Source organism: Fundulus heteroclitus, chromosome 19 (assembly GCF_011125445.2).
Source record: "Fundulus heteroclitus isolate FHET01 chromosome 19, MU-UCD_Fhet_4.1, whole genome shotgun sequence".
Classification (NCBI taxonomy): domain Eukaryota; kingdom Metazoa; phylum Chordata; class Actinopteri; order Cyprinodontiformes; family Fundulidae; genus Fundulus; species Fundulus heteroclitus.
The window spans coordinates 15,531,871-15,554,586 of NC_046379.1; the positions used below are offsets into that span (position 1 = coordinate 15,531,871).

Sequence of the window (22,716 nt, forward strand, 5' to 3'; positions counted from 1 at the left end):
GAGGGCAAGGCAGACGGACCAATATGGATTTTGCCCGTCCTTTCTCTCCACTGACCCATGGGCAATATATCTTCCCTCCGTGGCTGACCCATGGGTAAAGTTTCCTCCTGTTTACCGCTCTGTCTATTTGTTTGGGCCCCCCGCCTCCCTTCAATCTTCTTCTTAAAAACTATATAGAAATGTCAAGCTTTGACGTCCCCTAGGACACGTATAGATACTGTTGTGTGCAAAAGTTTTAATGGATTTCACCGATCAGGTCTATTCTGGTTGGTACTGATATACGGCTGATTTATTTAGTTTTTAAATTTCTTTTTTGAGGACTATAAAACATAAAAGACAAAAAAATATGCTGCCTATACTTATTTCTTTATACTTTCTCTATTGTTGTGCCTGACATACAGCCTTTTGTGCAGTGGACAGCCTCATACGATACCTGCAAGTTGTGTTTGTGGGAAATAGAGGGAAGAAAAGTTTTTTTTTTGAGAATTGCCTGGTGTAAAAATACCAGTTTATGCCTTTCATGCTGTTTTTTTTATTTTGGGGGGGGGGGATATTTTTTATGTTACTAGAGAAAAGGGAACAATCTGTGATTTTTGTTAAGCGGTTTGGAAAATAAAAAAAAATTATTTCTTAATTTGTCTATGTGTCAGCAAGAGGTTTAGGAGATTTTTAATTGGGTTGTAAAAAATATGTCTATCTTGCATGATGACACAAGATACTGAGTTCACAATTACAATATCTCAGGTATCTATTTTAATTTTTTTTATTAAGAATCACTTTTTTGTTTTAACACATTGTAAAGGTAATAGAATCTGTAATCAGGAATATCTGAATAGTTAATATTGAGCAGTTTTCACTATTGTCTAATTCTAGGTTGATCCTATAGATTAAAATTAATGCTTTGTGTTTAAAGAAATGCAATAATGTTTCATAAATGTAAAACCCTTGTCTTTAAGAAGCTCACTTCAATGGAGAATTTGCCATCTCAAGCTTAATCAGTTTATCTATTAAAGACTTTGAGCTAGAGATGATAAAACGCAGTCCTGAAGCAGATGTTAACATTAACATCTGCTTCAGGACCAACACTTTAAACTGCTGGAGGCTTATTCGATGCTTGTCCGTCAATCCAATGATAGGTCTTTATTAGTCACCTTCCTTAATATAGCAGGGTAACTCAGTACTTCCTTTCTAATTTCTACATAAGAGCGTCAAACATAAATAAGTGTGATGCGTTTATCACTTACAATTATTGGATGTCTCAGAAGTCAGAGATCGGGTCCATGACTGACTTTCCAGCTGCAAGTTGGGAAAACAATGACGTACGCTAACTGTTGCGGCGCTAACTACTATTAGCAGTGCAGGACAATTATAAAATATTTCCTTAAATATGCTTACACCTCTGCCAGAAGTGTAAAGAACTGGTTTATGTCTTTCAGTTTCACCAGTAGATTCTAATAAGGTTTGGAATCTCAATTACCGAATGCATCATTGTTTCACCAGATGAAAGCACAGGCTGACAGTTACTAGGTGTTGCCTTTTTCAGACAAACTTCACATTGAAGAGAAATTTCGAGGTATTTTAATGTCGAAGGATCTCATGCCATCTTTGTTTTTTTAATGTCTGAATGATTCATAGGTCAGAGGTGAGTGCCTTGCTCAACTAGATTGAGCGTTGGAACAAAAGGAATTAACGTCCAAAAAACATTCAAAACTCCTGATATGGTGACCAAGACAGGAGTGCAAGAATATCTAGCTCCTGGGAGAAAACGCATTAAAAAAGGGAGGGACAATAAGTGAGAATCGAGCAGCAGAGACAACTTCAAAAGGTTTTTTCACATGTTCTAATCAGCAGTAACCTTGAAATTTACAATTTTTAGACAGGTTATGACTAATATCCCGTAGCAGAAACTGCAGTTGTTCTGCTGCTCTAAAGCAGCTTGATTTCCTGAACATTATGACACAGACGGAGAAGACAGTCTGCCGCTGTAACAGTTTGGTCCGTGCTGTTACTCAGGAACCCCCCCCCCCCCCTTTCCCCTCCTTGAACACTCTGGGATATCTCTTTATTCAGATCCTTTGCAGCCAGTCTGTCTTCTCTTTAAACGGCGATGGAAGGAATGAAGGCCGGCGTTTTCTGCCTCTGACACACAGAGACCACTGTCGGTTCCAGGCCAGAGCAGTGCCAGCCAGGGGTAGCGGCCCTCCAAATATAGACCCTATATGTGTCCTTGTGCAGTTATTAAGAGATTTACACCACCTCAAACGGCTGAGGTCAGGGAAATGATACATCCCACTGCTCTCTGGCTGGAAAGAAAAAGCAGACGCCACAGGGAGGAAGAAAAATGATAATTGGTCAGTTTTTCTCTTTCCAGTGGTGGTCTGAGATGAATTGGCTCTTTAGAGATGAAAGTGATCATTCAGCCGCCCACAAACACTCACACACTCACACACACACACACACACACACACAAGCTGCAGATCCCGTGGCCCTGTTCCAGCTGGCAGGGAGACACACACACACACACACGTAAGATGCATGTGGTGACACTGTTCACAGCTTCCAGCAGGGGGTTTAGTGGGATGTGAGAGAGGGATGTGTTTTTTTTTTTAGGAGTGGGGGAGTTTTAGATGCATCATTAGAACAAGGCCTGGAGCCTATTAACCCGGGACCCACAGTTGCTGTTAACACCACTAATCAACTGGTTTTTTCCCCTCCATCTTCTGTTTTTCCCCCTCTTCTTTTCTTTTTTTAGTTGGATAAATTTTGCTCTTTAACTGATTTTTACATGTAGATATTGAACAAAGCAATTGACTTTTCCTTCCCCATAGCCCTGAAGGTGGATAGCATGAAGATCCTTGGTTTGGCTCCTAGCCGGGGAAGTTTGTGTCCTGCATGGATGCTCTCCGGGTACTCCTCCATCCAAAAACATGTTCTTTGGGCTAGTCCCATACTCCAGATAGCCCGTGGGTGTGACCATGAGCGTGCATGGTCGTGTTTATATGTTGCCCTGGGAGCAGGTGGTGGCCCGTCTGGGCTTAACCCTGCTTCTGTGCCTTAAAAACCCAAAGTACTTTTAAAAAAATAACGATATACAGTCATACAACCTCCAAGACGATGGTAAGCCTCCAAAAGGTCACTTCTAAAGAAGCTGGCTGTTCAGAGTGCTGTATCCTAGCTTATTGGAAAATTGAGTGGAAGGAAAAACTGCGGCAAAAAATAAGGTACACAAGCAGCATGGGGAGTTTTGAAAGGATTGTGAAGCAAAGCCCATTCAAGAGTTTGGGGAAGATTGGTAAGGCATGGACTGAGGCTGAAGTCAGCGCTTTCAGAGCCACCACACGCAGACGAGATGAGAGACAACCTGCTCTTCCTTAACACATCTGCGGATTGCTTTGATGCCACGCTGCATTGTTGAAGCTCTTCATGGTAAATGAGCTCCAACCAAGTATACAGTAAGCAAAACAGTTCTTTATTAAAATATTTTTTTTAGGCATTTTCTGAAAAACACATTTTGGGGTTTTCTGTAGTATGCCGCCATAATGGCAATACTTGAGACTTGTCACTCTGTGTGTAATTAATCTGTATAATACACAAGAAATATATCCTTTTCAGTAATATTCTGGTTAGCTGAGAGATACCTGTACAGTTTAATAAAATCAGCATGCTCCAGTGTCCTCTGGATGCTCAGCATGTATCACGTTAACACGTACCCCCACGGCTCGTTGGGTCCGACCACCTGCGTTTGACTCTGCCGGGCCGCAGGCCAGTGGGGTGCTCCACACCAGCCCCATTTCAGATGGGGGAGGGGGGGCGGGGGGGTTCGTGGTCAGATGAATATTTAATGTGTCAGGGTGCACTTAGGAGAAAATGTCCTAGTTCTTTTTTTCTCTCTATGATATCATAACCACAAGATAGAGCTGGGAGATGGGAGCCAATGCACATATGAGGCCTAAACAGCAGCGCTCAATATGCATCCAGCGTCGAAAATGGATACTGGAGGCTGTAGATTTACTAGCCTCCTCTCAGGGTAGTGGTCGCATCAACTAAAAGCATTATGGAAGTCTATGAAGAATAAATAAAATGCTCGATATAAAATGTCTGGTATTAACGGTGCACTGAGAGGCGGTGGCTGTGTTTTGAAGAAATGGGTGTGTCGTTCCCAGCCCTGCTTTGTTTTGAGTGTTTGTTGTCTTTTCGTTTCCTCGTAGTTTCTCATGACTGCCGCAGACCAACGTGCCAACTTTTCTTGCACTTTTTGCTCCAGCGCTTTGACGCACGTGGAGGCAGGTTAAAGTGTAAGTGGTGTAAAGTTACTTTTTTTTTTTTTTTCATACACGCATACAGTGCTCCTAAGGGGCTTTCTCTCCACAAAGCTCATATCAGCTCCACACAGAGACCGTCTACTCATCGAGGTGACCGGCAGTGCTTAAGAATGAGGCCGCATCTAAATGACCACGCAATACGACGTGCTTCTTCACGTCATTTATCACTTTTTTTCCCTTCCTGCTCCTCTGTCTCGATTAAAACAAACAAAAAAAAAGACACACTCCTTTCCTTGCAGAGACACATTAAACATGAGCTCTCACAGCAAAGTGCAACGCGTGCTTTGGCTCCAAACCAAAACTTCACAGAATGTATTTGAAGTGTAAACATTTGCATTGACTGTATGAATGGACTTGATAGGTGCATCAAACATAGGGAAAACTATGCTTGGATTGTAAAGTCCTACATGCATAGCATTTGATTACTTGCAACAAAAGGTTATAAAAGGCGGAAAAATGCATGTTATGCTTACAATTAAGTAATTCCACACATTTTTAAAAGCATTTATCCTCACTTGCAAGTCATAGAAACCCTTGCTGAATGTGTTGTTCGTGCTGAAAGTAAAAAAAAAAAAAAGAAAAAAAAAAAAGAAAGAAGCGCTGCATCCTTATCTTGCTTCTCAAAGCTGTCAGCTCTATGTGGAGCGACAGTTGAACACATGCAGCGTTGGGGCCAACTTGTCTGTCTGCAAACTTCCGTTTGCCCTCAACAGACACTGAGGACGTTTCAACATCTGTTGAGCAAAGCAGTGCACACCTGTCTTCCTCTTCCTCCTCTCTAGCGGACCTGAACCCCCCCTTTCGAACTCTCGTTCCCACCCCGTTGCTTTCCGCCACCCTTTTTTCTGGTACTTCCCTTTTCACCTCTATTCCCGGCACCCTGCTAACAAAGCACCTCTGCGGCGGCAGCGTGTTTGGCACGGCGCTCGCCAAGGCCACCAATCAAACCGCCGAGTATTTACAGTGGGGCAAATCAAAGTTCTTGTTTTGAGGCTGACCCTGAGGGATGTGGGTTTTACCCTTGGTTGGTGATTGTGGCTGTCTCGTCTGGGCCAAAATGAGTTGATGCTAGCCACATACAGACTTCGTCCTGCTTAAAATTAATTTACATAACTATTCTAACACTTTCAGTATGAATGCACGAAGCTGCCCTGCTATATGATTATCACACATCAACTGCTCGCGGCAATTGTTTCTCAGACATTTGCGAGTGGAAAAATCTCTGAATGCAGTTGGGTTTATGGAAACGCCTTTTGGGCTTTCTGAAGTTATATGTAGCTCATCCTGTATGACAACAGCTCGGGGGATCGTCTGCTCCCTCAGGCAGATGCATCACAATCTCCGGGGACATGAGCAGTGTGAAAATCCCCCTCGCAGGCCTGAAAACAAGCCGCTCACAGCGGAAGTTGCTACATGAGACTGTTTGAGCAAAGAGCGCAGCCTTCCTTTTCTGATAAGGGGGGATAAAGTGCTTTGTGTGTAAGTGTGTGTGGGACAGAGGCAGCTCCACACAAGGACGAGTCTAATAATAAAAGGAAAGAGAAAAAAAAAAGAAAGGCACGTTCAGGCAGGTTGGAAGGGGTGCAGGGGTGCCAGAATAGGAGCCAATGCACCCGGATACTTTGACAATACAGCAAAGCCAGTAGCAAGTTGAGTGCAATCATCCCTCTTTTGTGCAGCCGCTTTGTTCTTTGTGTGTGTGTGTGTGTGTGTAACTGTCTTCCACTGGAACGCAGGCGTGTTGGGGGGTGATAGAAGTGGGGCTGTTTTTCAGGCCTTTTGGCTCCTTGCCTGCAGACGTTGCTGATTTCCCAGTACTGCCGCTGCTGTTTTGGCCTTGTCGAGCACAGAAGGCCTATTTGGCTCCACTGACAGCTCACATTAAAGCAATAAACTGCTGTTAGTGTGTTATTTTAGCCCTAATGGTGAATGGGGTTGCTGTGAGTGCATGTGTGTTGTTGGCATATAGGCATGTTTTCGGGTTGCTCTAAAGGAGCGAGGTGCTGGGCCAAAGGTGGGGGCCCCTTTGCAGAGCTGTGAGAAAGGGAAGAAAGCTGCTAGCTGTCACATACATCAATGCAACACCAGAAGATGTGTCAAACGGCTTTGTGTTCACACCTCCGTGCACACTAGATCGCACACCAGATCACGCACAATAAAGTGCAACGAGGAGCACGTTTGCCCTAAACAAACGCACAGCTCACACAGTTCCACTGAATGACAACTGATACTCCAGGTGAGTCAGAGCACGTATGATAGATGTAAATATTTTAATTTTCCACTGCCCCGGCTTCCCTTTCAGTGCTTTCTCTGAAATCGGCATGCTGTTCGAGGGCTACAGCTGCTCGGCTGAGGTTACAAAACTGACCTCACTTTTTCTTCAGCGCTCCCAGTCAAGGCTTTGCTCTCTGTGTTTACCACGAGGATTACATCCCTCTCCACTTTTGGAACCTTGCTGCACCTATTATTTGCTTGCTGTTCCTAACCATTAAGGCCCAAAGAAATAAATATCCAAACCGCCGAGCGGTGGTACGCGGCCGTCTTTTCCAGTAACCAACAGGTGCCTCGTTCCCTTGAACCGCCCCCGTCGCTGCGGTGCCAAGTGAAGAAAACCGTTTATTGTCATAATGCAGCAGCCTAGAAAAATGTTCCTGCACTCATGGGCCATTTATTTTTCTAAATGCAGATCAGAACTTTTATTGAATTACAGCTGAAAGGTCGTAATGGCCCCCCTCCTGTATGGGTCAGAGTAAATAAGGAAGAATGAGCACACACAGAGTGGGCATTTTGCTTCCCCGGGTAGGTGAGTAAACAGGAAAGACGCTTGGCTGGTGAGCTCAGAGGAGAGCGAGGGTAGAGGCCAGGCTTCTCATATGATTCTCAGAAAGTATCTGCTTGCATCATCAGTGCAAAAAAAAAAAAAAAAAAAAAAAAGCCGTCTGATTCCTGTGTAAATAATTTGGTAATTTCTAACAAAATCTACTCCTCTGCGTGTGGCGTCAGCAAACGAAGGGTGGAAACTTTTGGCAGCCTGGAGCTGTTTAGCGTGCGTCTCCGGCAGTCATCAGCTGGCCTGGGGAGGTGGCATTTAGCCGTTTCAAAACATTAAACAACGCTCTTCTTCTTGTTCTTTTTCTGCAGCGACGGGGAAAGACAAGACAAGACCCTGAACACGATGCCAAAAAGGCTAAAAGTTACAATTTACTTTCCGTGTTTAGTAGTAAGAAGCAAAAGGAGGATTACCGCAACTGTGTGTGTGTGTGTGTGTGTGTGTGTGTGTGTGAATGTGTGTCACAGAGGGAGTTGGCCTCAAAGCTTCAAGATGTGGTTAAGGTGGCAACAGTGGTCAAAAAGCTTCCATTGTCTGCCTAATTTACCCTCGCACAAATAAATTCATCAGAACTACCCGTGTAATAATCAGGCTTTTCCAGGATGAGACCGACTTTTCTCATTTTCCCCCCTCAGAGTCCAATTTTGACCGACTAAAAAAAAATTCCTTCTTGAGGACTAAAACACAGAAATTAGAAAAATATGCCGCAGGTTCTTTGATAAAAGTTGTAGTTTCAAATGCAACATATAGTAAAGGAATTTATTAGATTAGCCCCTAATCTTTATCTGACTTTTTTTCTTTTTCTTCAGAAGTGCAGTTGCTGATGGTCGGTCTGAGCCGACGAAGGAAGAACAATCTGATTCTGATCTCCGGCCAATTAAATGCTACGTCTCTAATCACAACACACATGCTCTTGTGTTTGCCTCGTGACCTTAACAGCTGTAGTTTAACAGACAGATTAACGCCGCGTTGACATCCTGCACGAATGCTGGAGATGCTCATCTGTGCACCGTCACAAGCCTCAAAACCTCAGAATGTGGTGAATGTTTTAGCCTGGAGGATTAAAAAAAATAAATAAATACGCACCACTGCATTCCAGTGGATTTATCATATGGCCAATATTTGCTCCACATCTAATCGCTAAGGCTGTGCATGATTTCTCTGCAGTGACCCAGGGAGGAGGAAACATGCCACAGCCTCCAGTTACTATGGACGCAGCAGAAGTTCATTTTCTTTAAGAGGACAAAAGAAACGCTGCTCCTCTGCTGTCATCTGTCGCTAAGTGGCAGTGGAGCTAAAATAGATGAGTTTGATTACTAAGACTACTAGCTTTGGTGTTTGTTTATTATAGGCGTTCAGGAAAGCACCCGGAGCCCCACACACTGGTCTTTTCCCCCCCTCCCCAGGCAGTGATACACCTGTAGGCCTTTCTTTCAAAGACTCCCATCTCCATTTTCAAACATCAAAGTTACCTTTGAGAGAGCAATTCGCACCGAGGGTGAGCCCTTTCATGTGATTTGTGGAGCATGGGCGTGGCACCCTACATTAAGAGGGGGTGGTGATTATTTTTTTTCTTTTCTTTTTCTTTTTTTTTTTTTTTAAAGCGAAGCACCTGGCAGGTGCATGAGCCTGAGCACCCGCACACGCAAATGCATCAACATGCATGCTGACTTTTTGTTTACTCTGCAGAGAGACTGCAATATCGCAGGAAAAATAACACAGCAAATGTCATTGTTTGGCTATTTGCATACTTTGTACAGTCTGTGTGCCAAATGCAAATAGACTCAACCCGCCAACTCGAACATGCTCACCCCGCCACCACCACTCTGAATCCCCCCTCCACCCCCCCCCACCCCCCCACGCCCGTCATTCTCCTGCTGGAGCTGCGCGAACACACCCAGCCGAGCAAATAAAAGCAACAAAACACGACTGTACTTGTGTGATTTTTGGTTGACGGGGGGCCCCTTTGGGGTGGCGGGTGTATCGCCTTCATCTTGATGCCAGCAGGTGTTGCACACACTGTATGGGGATATCATTTTCATTTATTGGGAGGCAAACTGCCACATGTTGCCTCGCTGAATTGAAACAGACGCTGCTGATAAGAAAACTTCAGTTTTCAGATATGACTGTAAAAACGTATTTTCATTGTTTGCGCCTCTTTCTCATTTTAACTGAAAACAAAAAAGGTTATGAAGCTAATTATAAGAGCGAGATACAGTAAGTAGCATTATTTTCAGGGCCGACTATATGAAAACAATTATTGAACGATTTTGACATTATTCATACGTAACCAAAATAAATGGTTTCAATTAATTTTTTTTTTTTACATATTCATATACCAGTTTATGTGAAAGGTATTTCATCATGGAGATACAAAATCTGTTTTAAAAACAGATTTTTGCCAAGGTAGCAACCATACACATTTAAATTCTGAAGTTAATAGAATAAACAATGAACAAAAAATAAAATAAAAAAATGAGTGGCACCGTGACTCATCTAAAAAAAAAAAACGATAACGCTCCTCCTTTACTACATTTTCCATGATAGTCTTATAATCACCAGTTAGAATTTATTGTTTTGTTTGTGTTTTTTTTTTTTTTTTTTTGCTTGGTTTAGACATTCTCAAAAGGTTTTAAAAATGAAAGCAGAACCCCATAGTAAAATGCTGTGTTGCCAAAGCAACCACTTTGAGGCGTGCAAATAGTAACAACAACTGACAGAAACCAGGATGCATCGCCTTATAAATGAAAATATAGTAGTGTTGTTGTCACGAAATAGTTGACTACGTCTGAGCAGCTGAATCAATTCAGTGGCGAGTTTGAGATTTTGCATTTGAAACACAGAAGCATGATCCATAGTGGAGGAGGGTGAGTGTACAATATCGCCATAATCATAGACGGTAAGGTGGCTTACACAGTTTTGTTTTTAATTATTATTATAAAAAAAAGAAAAAGAAAATCCTTCTTCATTTTGAGTTTCTTAACTAGATTAAAACTACATGAACTGAAAGCTTATGACCAATTACATCACAGTTAAAAACTGTGGTTTTTGGTTTTCTGGGCATTCAAAACAACCTTTAGACACACGTTCAAGCATTTTCTCACGTTTCATTACACTGTCCGAAATTAGAACCCCGACCCATCCTGACAAGCTGTGAATTTCTAAAATCATCTCGCAAGCTCAGAATATCGCTCAACGCTTTTTTCTTTTCTTTTTTTCTTCTCTACCTAAAGTGGGTAGCTCTTACGCTTAACAGATGCAGAGCTGTGAACGTCCATTCTCCTGTTGGTAAGAAGGTGAATGGTGATGTTATGTTGAAGCAATGGTGTGAGAAAATCTGCTTCTAATCGGAAACGGTTTTATTTATCAATGCTCATTTTTAGTCATTTCTCTCATTTTCATTTGCTGCTCGTCGTCTCTTGCTGCTGTCATCGGCAGTTAAAAGCACTGTTTCCAGTTTAAGCATAACCAACGGTTGATAATAAAGTGTGACAGAGATGGAGGAGTGTGTGTGTGTGTGTGTGTGTGTGTGTGTGTGCGCGTGGTGGGAGGCGTGGTTATTATGACGAATGCCGGATGTGTGATGAGGAAATTGGCAGCAAAAAAGACAAAAATACTTAGCAGCGCATGCTTTCTGTTCAGGAGCAGAACTTGTCTTAGGGTGTTTTTTTTTTTTTATAAAATCGGTGTGTGTCCGGGCATGCGGAGCTTCATTAGCGTGCACAACTGAGCCCAGACACTGTGTGTGTCTAACCCTACTGCTCAGGTGTTTTCAGAAGGCATGGCATTCTTTGTGTCAATGCCCCAGGCGAGCCGCCGTTGCAGTCTTGTCCATCAGGTTCTTCTGACTGGATCGGCAAACATTAACAAATACGTCCTCCCCCATCGGTGGCAAGCGGAGCTGCCGCAGCTCGACTGGGAGGCCATGCAAATGCAGAGGGCCCGTGCACAAACAGCCCTGTGAAGCCCTGAGCTGGACGGCCATACTGCCTGAGCAGAAGCCTTCAGCCTTTCTGCAGAGCAATTTGTGTGGCATTACAAGGCAAACGCAGATCAAAGCTGTTTGGGAGTACATAACTGTCCCCAAAAGGATGCAATTCATAATGCTGGTAGTTTCATAGTGCCGGTCTACTTTGCTCAATAGCGGTGATATAAGAAGGTTTATTGCGGTTAAAGAGGATTCTGATTATTTTTATGGTCCCAGTAACGACTGAAAGGCAGTAAGTGTTCCTGTTCTTCGACTCTCCTTCAACATGACTCTGAGAATGTGTTCCTTGTTTAAATATGAGAGCTCCTTTATATAATCTCGTGCAATTTCTATTTCAAGGCTACAAATTCTCCAGAGCAGTAAAGTTGGCTGAAATGCCATCTCACCCCTGGATCTGAAAGCTCATTCAGCCCAGCATAATGAACAATACAAATATGCAGCTTTTGCTTGTTCTGTCAGCTGTTTAAATGGGTTTGATGATGCTGCGGGATGATAAGACACGTCGTTTCCATTGATGTTGTGATGTTTCCTCTGTTATCAGTGGGTCAAGCTTCATAAGGTTCTACTTTGTAAATATGAAAATGATACTCATTTAAATCAGCTTTAGCAGAAGTTTATTTTTGCCCCTTCTGTGAATTCAGCTCAGTGTGAAAATGTTTTTATTTTTTTTATTTTTATTGGAGGCTTAAATTCCTCCTGGCCTATATTAAACAGTGTCACTTTATAGCACCGAGCGCCAGAGTAAAAGTAGCACGGAGCCGGAGCCCTAACGTGTCGACAGACACACAGGAGACAACTTTAATGCACGCGGTTATTTCAAACCGGGGGGCCGCACATCAGAATGCATTTATGCACCGACACACACGTCTTTAGAGAACTTCTCTCTTTCTATTAAACTGCAGAAATTGAAACCATGCACGCATAGTGTCTATTATGCAGTCAGTGTTCTGTTTTATAACTCTGCAAATAGCATCCAGCATGGCGAGGGTGGGGGGAGAGAGGGGGGGATGCCGCCCATATCCCCCTCTCATGTGACACTCCTGCGCTCTGTTTTGACTGGGTTAAATCCACCCTGTCCCAGTATCCACCTCCACACAAACCACAGCTATCCGTTTGTTCGGAGAGACCTTTAGCGCCATAATAAACACACTCCCTTCATAGATACGATCATAAAAAGACACCCTGTCTCGTCTATCTATGAGCCTCACAACAAATTTATGCACGGACAGTTCTCCCCTGAAGCGACGGTCGCATCTGAGCAGCATTAAGGCTCCTCATATGGGCTGCTTTTACCCCACATGTGAAACGCAGCTGCGCGTGGGTGAGCGATGGCGCCGGGAGCATCAGCGCGCTGTGGCCCGCGGCCCGAGCCTGGCCCGCGTTAAATCAACGAGCCACTTATGTGGTCAGGCAGGTAGGGCTCCTCTGACCAGCACCGAGAGGAGGGAGAGGAGGAAGCGGAGCCACCTGCGGCTTGGAGTCTCGCTCGGCTCCTCTTAGTGGTCGTTGGTTTTTGCCTTAAATGCTGCCGCTTCCTCTGACTGGGCCTTTTCTATGCCCCTCAGAGACTCAATCACACACACACACCTGTACTGATATTCTACTGAGAACAATAAGCTGCTCTGCCTTCATCCTCTAGAGGCCGCATGCCTAACCTCAGCTTCAACCAAAACTTCATTTTTATCTTAACCCCAAAACCCAAACCTGGTGAAAAAAAAACAGGATTTCTGCACTTGTGAGCAGCTACATAGCACTTACACCTACACATGGACACGTATCAGCCTTGTTCTGTGCTGTTTTTTCTTTTTTTTTAAATACACCAACATATGCATGCACATGACTCATGACTCTTTATCGAACAGATACTGACATGAACCCACACGCTCTGATAGGCTGGCCGTGCAGCAGCTGCATCTCGCCGCCGTGCACGTCAGATTTGTGATGCGTGTGATGGTGTCTGTGTGCGTGGACTCACTGCGTGGTTCTCGGGGTCCGTCCACGGTGACCTTGATGGCGCGGTGATAGGTGGCCACCTGCGGCGGTCCGGTGAACACGGTGATTGTCAGGGTGAAGCTCTTTCCTGCAGCACAAATCACATTACGTTGGTGACGACGGATCCCTCAGTGGAGAGGCATTGTTCCGGTTAGAATCATTAAACACTAAACTTGACGGCATCATATTCAAGATTGAACCAAACTTTAATATATGCGATGGAAGTTAAATCTGTCCATATGATTGGTTTGAGATGGGAATATACTTCTGGATTAGAATCCGATTTAATTTTTTTTATGTCTAGTAAAGCATGATTAAATTATTTCTTTTAAATTGTCACTTTTGTAAGTAAACTTAATCAAATTGAAGTAATAAACCATTGACTATTTTCTAATTTTGGACTTCAGATTTTTTTTACCTACTGAAATAAATAAATAAATAAAAGAAACAACCATATTTTTGACTGTCTTGCAGTGGACATGATTTTGATTACTGACAGAATGTCTTCCAGATTCCTCCCAAAGAGCTTACAGCAATCTTTTATTGTTCAGCACTGCTACATTTTGCTCGCATGTCCATCAAAGCAGCAGTGGAACCAAGCGGGGGGGATGGAGAACAATGACCACCCCCAGAATTAATTTGCTGCCCCCACCCTGATCCGACAGTCATATATATATATATATATATATATATATATATATATATATATATATATATATATATATATATATATATATACACTGTATCATGCTTTTCAAAGTATTTGAGCAAACCGAAGATAATCAGTGGCTCCAATTACCCCCGGCATTTTTCTGGATGGGCCTCTGTGTTGGATTTTTCTGCAGAAAGAGGAAGGCTGCTGAGTTGTGACGTGGGTCCAGTGTGTGTGTGTGTGTGTGTGTGTGTGTATGGGGAGGGAGGGGGACTCCTTATCTTAAAAAAAGAAAAGGGTGCGAGGGAGAACAGCAAAACCTCTTCATCGCAGAAAGGAAAGACGTCCTCTGCTCCTGTTTTTATTTTTATTACCGGGTTTTATTTACAGCCTACTCAGTTGTGCATCAAATTGCATGTTCTGTGACATTTGATGAGTGGGGCAAATAAAAAGTGCATTGATAATTAAAGAAATGCCTCTTCCACTCAGTGACATTTAAGCTTTTAAATATTTTTTTATGTGGAGATAATGGGTTGTTTATGCCTTAACATTGAGAGGTTTTGATTTGCTTGATAGGGTACAAAAAGTGCAGTCAGCAGGCCTGAGCTTTAACCACAACATCCTGCACTCAGGCCTTCTGATGTGTGAATTTCTGAACAGAAAATAAACCCAACAACGTTGATAGAGACCGGACTTCTAAAGTGGATTAAGTTGTTGACAAATTGGGGGTTGGGGGTGGTTCTTTGTGCACCCCTCTTCTCTACCTATAAAGCATGGAGAATCATTTGTACCCCCTCGGATTTGAAAAAATTATACAGACAAGTTGCGTCTACGCACCACCAGACCATGATGGTTCTGGTGATAAGAATTGACATCTGAATCACATTTAGACCAGAAGTGACCCTAATAACTCACAGAATTTTGTTTTTCATAGATAAAAAGTAAAAAAAAAAAAAAAAAATGAATATGCCGCAGGAGTGAGTGCACTTACACACGGACTGTGGTGTATTTTTTTTTCATAAATGGGCAGACACATTGTCATCTAATTGTTTGCAAGCAGGCCCTGGATGCATCTCTAGCTGTGTGTGTGTGTGTGTGTGTGTGTGTGTGTGTGTGTGTGTGTGTGTGTGTGTGTGTGTGTGTGTGTGAGAGAGAGAGAGAGAGAGAGAGAGAGAGAAAGAGAGGGAGATAGAGAGAGAGAAGGGGTTCAGAAATTTGGATCACCTCGTCCGCTCCTGCCCACAAAGCGGAGGTCGTTGAAGCGGGCCACCTGGTTCTTCATGACCGCAGAGGCGTTCCGCAGCTCGGCCGAGTAATTCTCATCGTTCCCGGCCATGACTGTGACCAGTGTACCGTCGGGAACGTCACCGAGTGCTACGACCTGAGCGCGGGAGGAAAAGCAGGCGGTCATTCCGGGTCACAAAAAAAAAAAAAAAAAAGGGTTTAGGACTGCGCGTAAAAGGTGCTCCTATTGTTAACTTCAAATTGATTTTACAGTTTTACCACAACGTCAGTAATGCAAGGGGGATAAAATGTGTAGCACGGAAGAGGGGAGAGTTTCTAATAATCCTCAGCAGCATTTACTTCTGACATTTAGTTAAATGGTAATGTAGACGTCTTGATTTGCATGATGTCCATTCTATCACCATCCGGCCATTTATTCCCAAAGGCCTCATTATTTGTATAATGTAATAAAATTTATGAATAAAAATATGCAAAATATATAGAAATGAAGCGTAACTAAACCAGCTTTGTAATATCCGATTCCAGTTCTCAATTATAATGCATTCGGATGACGCATATGCGCCCGTATAGCTGCGTCTTAATAATTAAATTTCCAGCTTAAATACAGAAACTAAAGTTCAGTGCAATTTACTAACAATTTACATTTCTGTCCGCATCTTATCTCTCTTCCATTGCAGTTGGAACGCTCCTAATGCGAACCCTGACAATTAGAAACAATTCGCTTTTTTTTATATTAGAGTCTTACCTTGAAAGCCACGGGGAGCGTCTTGTTGCACCGCCAGTGCGACGGCAGCACGGAGCAGAGAAAGTTTGGGCTGTCGGTCCGCACCAGCTCTCCTGCGTGGTCCGCCAGGACGTCCACCACGTTCCTGTTGTCTGGCCGCGTCCTCAGGGGCCCCGGGGTGGCCATGGGCCCGTTGCCGTCTCCGATCTTACTGCAGGGGAAGGACGTGGAGGGCGGCGTGAACCGTCTAGTAGTGGCCGGCTCTACGGGAATATGCATCACAACAGCTTGGGTCAGCGCCACCTGACTGGGGTTGTATCAGAAACCTTCTGGAGGAAAAACAGTTTTGTTTTTTTTCGTCTTTCTTTCTGCTCCAGACGCCGGAGGGATGGAGGCGAAAGAGCACAAGGCGAAAAGAGTCCCGCTGATTGAATAAAAATAAAAAAAATAAAAATAGGGGGAAAAAAACTCTAAACTCTGCTGATTGTGGCGTTAAATCATCAACCCACAACGTGTCATCCTGAAGAACACCAGGGTTGTATATTTTATCTAACACCAAGTTGAGGCGCTCCAAACTCTGCGCAGAGTTGGACTTTTCTATCTGTGCCCTGATCTACCGCACACTTGAATACTTTCAGCCGCGTGTAAACAATACATCAACACTACAGACTACTTTAAGTGCCGTAGTTTAAACCCCGAACTACGGACAAGATCACTCTAAATATTTAAGTAGCAAAAATATAATCCAGCCACGACAAATGGAAAAAAAAAATAGAGTCCAGTTCAGCGGTTGTCGCAACTTTCTAAATTTCAAATATCGCCATAAAAACTACCATCCCCGCTGAGCAAAAGAGAAATATCGACTTGAATGTCCCGAACTCGTTTACAAAGAATCGAGTTGCAGCCGAAGTCCTTTTTTTTTTTTTTTTTTTTTTTTTCGTGCGTAAAAGTTATTTTTCCCCGCTTGGATCAACGGGATTCTGGAATAAAAGGAACAGCTCCCCGTCGCTCCAGATGGATTTCCCTTCAAAGTTATCCTTTATGGGGCGCAAAGAACGAGCCGTCAGGCTGAGCGGACTGCAGAGTGCCGCGATAATACTTTTACACAACTCATTTTAGCCTTTGGTGGCTGGGTTCAGCCAATGAGGGCGCTGGGTTGGGCTTTGGCGCACCAATCAAAGTGCGCAGCTTCTTTGCGGATCTGCCCCGTTGTCACATACTACAGCAGCTCAATTATTGATACTTATCTAAAAATCCCCTCTGTAAGCTGCATATATTTTTCTTATAAATATTACAGCTAACTGTTTAGGACACAACATGTGCATTACGAATGTGAAGCAACAAGATAAATGTGCTGGACGTAATGGTGTTAAAATGATCTCAGCTTTAGATTAAAATCTTTTATACAAGGTATTATAAATTGGGTCTATACAGTGCAACGGCTGAAACTAGATAACATTTATAAAAAAAAATATCTTTCAATTTATTCTGTCCACGTTGATTTATCTCATTCCACGTCACTGGCATTTTTCTTATTTATTTGATCTGTTTGTAGTTTATCTAGAAAAAAAAAAGTCTCCCAGGCCTGCGGTTTTAATTTCACTGACTCATCTTGAAAAGCCATCAGACGTGTCTGGCGGCTCTATACCTTCTCCAAGTAAATCAAATCTTTCATAAAGGAAGATTAGGGGTTCGGGACAGATTCTTATCGCGTTAATTACTTGATCTGAATTAAATGGGGGTAATTAAAACAATCGGTCAACAGTCTCTTAATTGTACCCACATCAAACGCACAGCCCATTTATAATTGCATGTGTCTGTGTGCGCCAGAGGCGCAATTCATTAGGAACTCGAAAAGTTGCATGAAATGACGGCACACCCTGCAAACTCCAACGCCATGCGTCCTTCTGACACTAGTTGGCGCATTTGCCTTTTCAATCGCTGTCAGCTCGACCGGTCTGGTGCACATATTTCACACTTGCTGAGACAGAGAGGGGGAAAACCTTTATCTGGGTGCGAGAGTCGGATGTCTGGCGCAATTTAGTCCAAACCCAGACAATTAAATGCATTACTTAAACGTTTTTTTTTTCATGTTGAAAGAAACCGAGCATTTTAAGCATTACATGAAGTTACAGCTGACTTCTATTTAGTTGTTGCAGCAAATATGAAGTACAATTGAAGCTTTTAAAATAATGTTTTCTGTGCGTGAAACGACTAAACCACATTTTCGACTTAATATTTGACATGATTAGATTTTGTGTCTTTAAATAAGCAGAGATGGGCAATTTATTTTAACACAATCAATACGTTGTTACGTTTTGGGGTTTTATATGCACTAGAAACTGCTATTTTGAATTTGGATGGTGATTACGGATTTTTTAAATTTAAGAGAAAGATTTATTTTTATTTTTAATAATCAATAATTTATTTTTATACAGCTTTAACAACTTCAGTCTATATCATTGTAATCCTAAATGGGCACACACACACAGAGGGGGACAAAAAAAAAAGAAAAAGAAAATCATTCGAGCATGTTTTTAAGCGCATCTGAAATGCTTTGAATCATTGAGGGTATAATTATGAGGCCGCGTTGTTATCGTGCTCGCGCGCGACATGCGCGTGCGTGGCGGCTTTTAAGTTGTTTACTTGCAAGAGAATAAATTAAGTGGGCTTAAGTGGCGAGAAGAGACGCCAAAAGTGGCTTCACATTCTCCCTAATTTCCCCCGTGTTAGTCCCATCAGGGGCGCAATATAACTGGAAGAGGGGAAAAATGGGATTAAAAAGAAAAATTTGTCGATTTAAAAATCAGATGTTACTCTAAAGGTTGATGGGTGTTCTGTCAGTGATGAGTGAGTTAATTGTGTGTGTGTGTGTGTGTGTGTATATATATATATATATATATATATATATATATATATATATATATATATATATATATATATATATATATATATAAAAACATTATAAAAGATATTTTAGTTGACCTGAAAACTGTGTCTGCTGACAGAGGTGCCCAACTGAATTTGTTTCAGGAGATGCCCATGGTGGCCACTCGTAATCTTTAAAGGTGACACACCAGAACCAAAGCTAGAACAGCATTTCAGTTTTATGTGATACAATTAAGAAATGTATCTCTGATTTAAAAGAACAACAAAAAACAGACAAACAAAAACCTTGATCCTGGTTAAATTAGAAAAACAACAACATAATACTTTTAATACCCATTTTAACGTATATATGTACCAAAACTCTGTCAATTTGGTGCACGTGCATGTGCTAAAACGTTTTATCGATTGTTTTGAAATTCAGTTCATGTTTTAATTTGTGGGATCCTTGTATTGGTCAAAAGTTTAATATGCAACCAAAATAATTTGTTGGCACAAAAGTGCTTTGGAAATTGTTAAATTACAGTTTTACTGTGTTATGATCATATAATTACTAAATGAAAGCTTTGCTTTACACTTTTTTGTGTTCATGTCTCCATTTGCACCAGTTGACTGTTATATTCACCTGAAAATGTTGAATATGACACTGTACAGGTAAAAATTGGTTAAATGGCAAAATGACCAGCATGTTTGCATCACAGCTTCTCTTTAATGAACTTAAATTCCTATTGATAAAAACAATATTTTGCTTATAACACTGTGACCAGTGAAGGGTGGCCATTCACCCCAGGGCCTTTCTTAGTGGCACCACTGCTAAACGAGTAATAAAACATGATTAGGAGTTACACAGCAAAAAATTATTTTAATTATGTTTTAGCTTAAGATCAAAATCAAAATGTTTCTTAGTTCTAGCTTACATAATCAATTCAAATCAGTGGTGCCACCAAGGCGGAGCCTTGAGGGGCCAATAGCCTCTCCAGTAAATTTGCTCCCTGGCCAGACAGTCCTGTAAGCGCCACACATTGGATGGTTGTGTAACAGAAGAAAGGATTTACTTTGCAACATTTAATTCATACCCCACCAATATACCTAAATGAATTGTTTTTCACGGGCCACACAGAGAATACTCTGTCGACGCCTTTTGCAATAAGCTCCGCAGGCGTTCCTGCATTCAGCGATCAAATCTGCAGCCCCGTAATCTTAAAAAAAGAAAAAGAGCATCATGCCCAATCAGATCACCTATCAGGCAGCATCTATTTCAAGTACAGCTCAACTGGGACAGTGACAATGCTGGTGATATTTTAGTCGTCCTCCTGCCCTAGTTCATTATTAATACGTGACCGCATGCTCCAGCTTCACCCCACTCAGCCGTAATGTGCGCTCCGGGCACCTGTCACATTTAGACCTACGCATTTCAGCACGCAGTTTCTACGGTTTCAGCCGCACAGGCATTGAGGACGGAGCCCGCCGTGCCCCTGAACGATTTTTAATGATCCGAGTGGGCTGAGCCTGAAATCAAGACAAGAACTCCTGGAGGACATGTGAAACCCCCCCCCCCCCCTCGACCGACCTCAAAAAATAGGCCTTGGCATATAGGTTACTTACCATTAAAAGAATAAAAAGGAAAACGGATCCTGCAGTCGCAAATCATGAGAGCATCACATCATTGTTGACTGGTGGTTAGTGTGTGAAAACTTGTGACTAAGATGTTCTCCCCGTCTGAATTTTCCAGATTGACAAAAAAAAAAAAAAACTGAAAAGATCATCTAAAAATGTATTTTGGAACAGTTTGAACTAAAAACAACTAATCAGAGAAACCTTGCACGTAAGCTTTCCCTCTGCATTCTGCTCTAAAGCTGAAAGAAGGGCCACTTACTTTAAAGCTTTCATGTGTAATGAGTCAGATAGTAAAGACTAATATGACTGTGATCACCGTTAGCAGGAAAACCAGTGAAAGCCTTTGGGGTCTGCAAAGTATACCTGCGTCTAAATGCCACCCACGCTGCTTTCAGCGCCACTTAAAAGTATCTTTGAAGATGGGGACGGACTCAGATACACGAAACTGCTCTTAAAGTTTCTTGTTTTTTTTTTTGTTTTTTTTCTTTTTCCTGAATTTGATCTATTAGCTTGTGTAAACTCCCGGGCTATTTTCAGTTCAGACGTGGCACACATGAGCCTTTTGGATGGGTAGTTATTCATTTGGGGGAAAAAAAAAAATAAAAGGGGGGCCAGAGGTAGGGAGACTGGGGGGGGGGGAAATTAGAAATAGTTTGAGGTTCGGCGATGACATAAGACAAAGATTTCTATCTTTAGAGGAGCTGTGGCGCTCACACTTTTCTGTACATTCACAAATTACAGGGCAAGCTTTGGCCCTCAACCCACCGAATGCATTCCTTCCGAAAAGTGTCTGCTCGAGTTTCAGCCGGGGGTTTCTCTTCAGTGGAAATATGAGTGTTCTGAATGAACGACTCCTATGAAATGGAGTTTTATTCCTCTTGGATTAAATTAGCTCTTCTTTTGGGGCTTGAGGTATTTTTTTTTTTATTTTTTATTTTTTTTTTTCTCTATGAATGATGAATTCTGTGGTGGCTTTGGAACGTCGGGTTTGTTTACCCTTCCCTCCTTCTTTTTCTCTTTTTTGTTGAATCGCAGCTCGCTGTGAAGTGGACTTTTTTTCTGCTTGATATGACAAGAGTGTCTGTGATTAGACTCCCCAAGCATGATGTAAGTCACCAAAAGCCATTTGTGCCAGTCCCCTCAAAGCCAAATCATATTCTAGCGTCAGAGTGTTTATATACACAAGTGTATGGAGAAACTTTTAAACAACACTGAGTGGGTACAGACTGTTTGGGTTTTGGGTCTTTCGCTGCTCTGATGGCTGATCCTTCCTCAAATTTTGATTACACGACGTGTCAGCACATCACAATTGTCGGTCATTTTTGTCCATTTTGATGTTCAGACAAGAAAATAGGAAACAGATTGAGCAATTTTGATCATACAAATTTGTATGTTTCTTTTTTCCCCCGCCGAGGTCGTCTGTGTTAGTTTTAATGATGGCAGGAATGCATCTGTGTACTCAGGCGTCTGCAGTTTTTCTCATGCAGCTTCGCTTTGTACGTCCAATAACCCATAAATAAGAGTGTCAGGCCCCTAATTTCAGATCCTTGAAGGCACCGAGAACATATTTTATCCCGGCGAAAATGAACAGAGCAGTGACATTTCCAAACCCAGCACCTAATTACTATGTGAGCGTGATGAGCTGGGATGCAGCGGTCACCGGAGGAGACAATGAGCACATTCATCTCATGCATCTTTAATATTCGGCTTACATTTTAGTAAAAAAAAAAAAAGGTGCAGAGCTGAGGGCTTATTAAATTTGTCTGAATCAACCGAGCGACATAATGGCTGTTGAGGGAAAACTCCAAAAAGGTTTTTGTTTCTATCGGCTGAATGTAAATGGGCTTCTTGAAGAGATTTTCAGACATAAGATGCATGCAGTTTTCTGACACATCCTTAATCCTCAAGAGCAATCTAAATATATTTACTCAAGTACCACATTTAATTAACAATTTTAGTTTCGTACTGTGAGGGCAAATGTAGTTTTTTTATAGTTCCATTAAATTTCATACAATAAGAATTTTTTTTATTTTTTATTCTCATCTTTAAATCGAGATGATTTTTGTCTGGTCACCTTGTCAAAGACAACTGCACTCAAAAAAATATCTTTTGGCTTCATATAGATAAGAATTTGAGGACCACATAAGCAAATTAGCAAACATATTTAAAAACAAAATCTAATATATAGAATGATTAAGAGTATATCTAACGATAAAAGATCTGATGAATTTTGCACTTTCACAGACCGACTTTATGATGTGTAAGTTTAACGGTTCTCTGAAGCATCTATCACGGTGGTTTTCTAAAATCTGATTACCACTGCTTCAATTCTACAATGCATGATAGCTCAGAATGTCATGGAAAACAGACAATTGTACTAATATCTTTCACTGTATGAACGCTCACTTTTATATATATATAAATATACTACAATTATTACATAAAAATCATGTTTGCAAT

The 22,716-nt window shown here is 42.0% G+C and overlaps 1 protein-coding gene across 1 annotated transcript in view; it reads right to left on the reverse strand.

Moving 5' to 3' along the window:
* The window catches only part of runx3 (RUNX family transcription factor 3), a 32,997-nt gene extending 16,146 nt beyond the window's left edge, over nt 1-16,851 (reverse strand). Inside the window, 3 exon segments of the mRNA XM_012862083.3 lie at nt 13,116-13,220; nt 15,009-15,165; nt 15,775-16,851. Of these exon segments, the coding sequence (XP_012717537.2) occupies nt 13,116-13,220; nt 15,009-15,165; nt 15,775-16,032 (520 nt within the window). The 5' untranslated portion in view covers nt 16,033-16,851.
* Between the last annotated feature and the right edge of the window lie 5,865 nt (nt 16,852-22,716).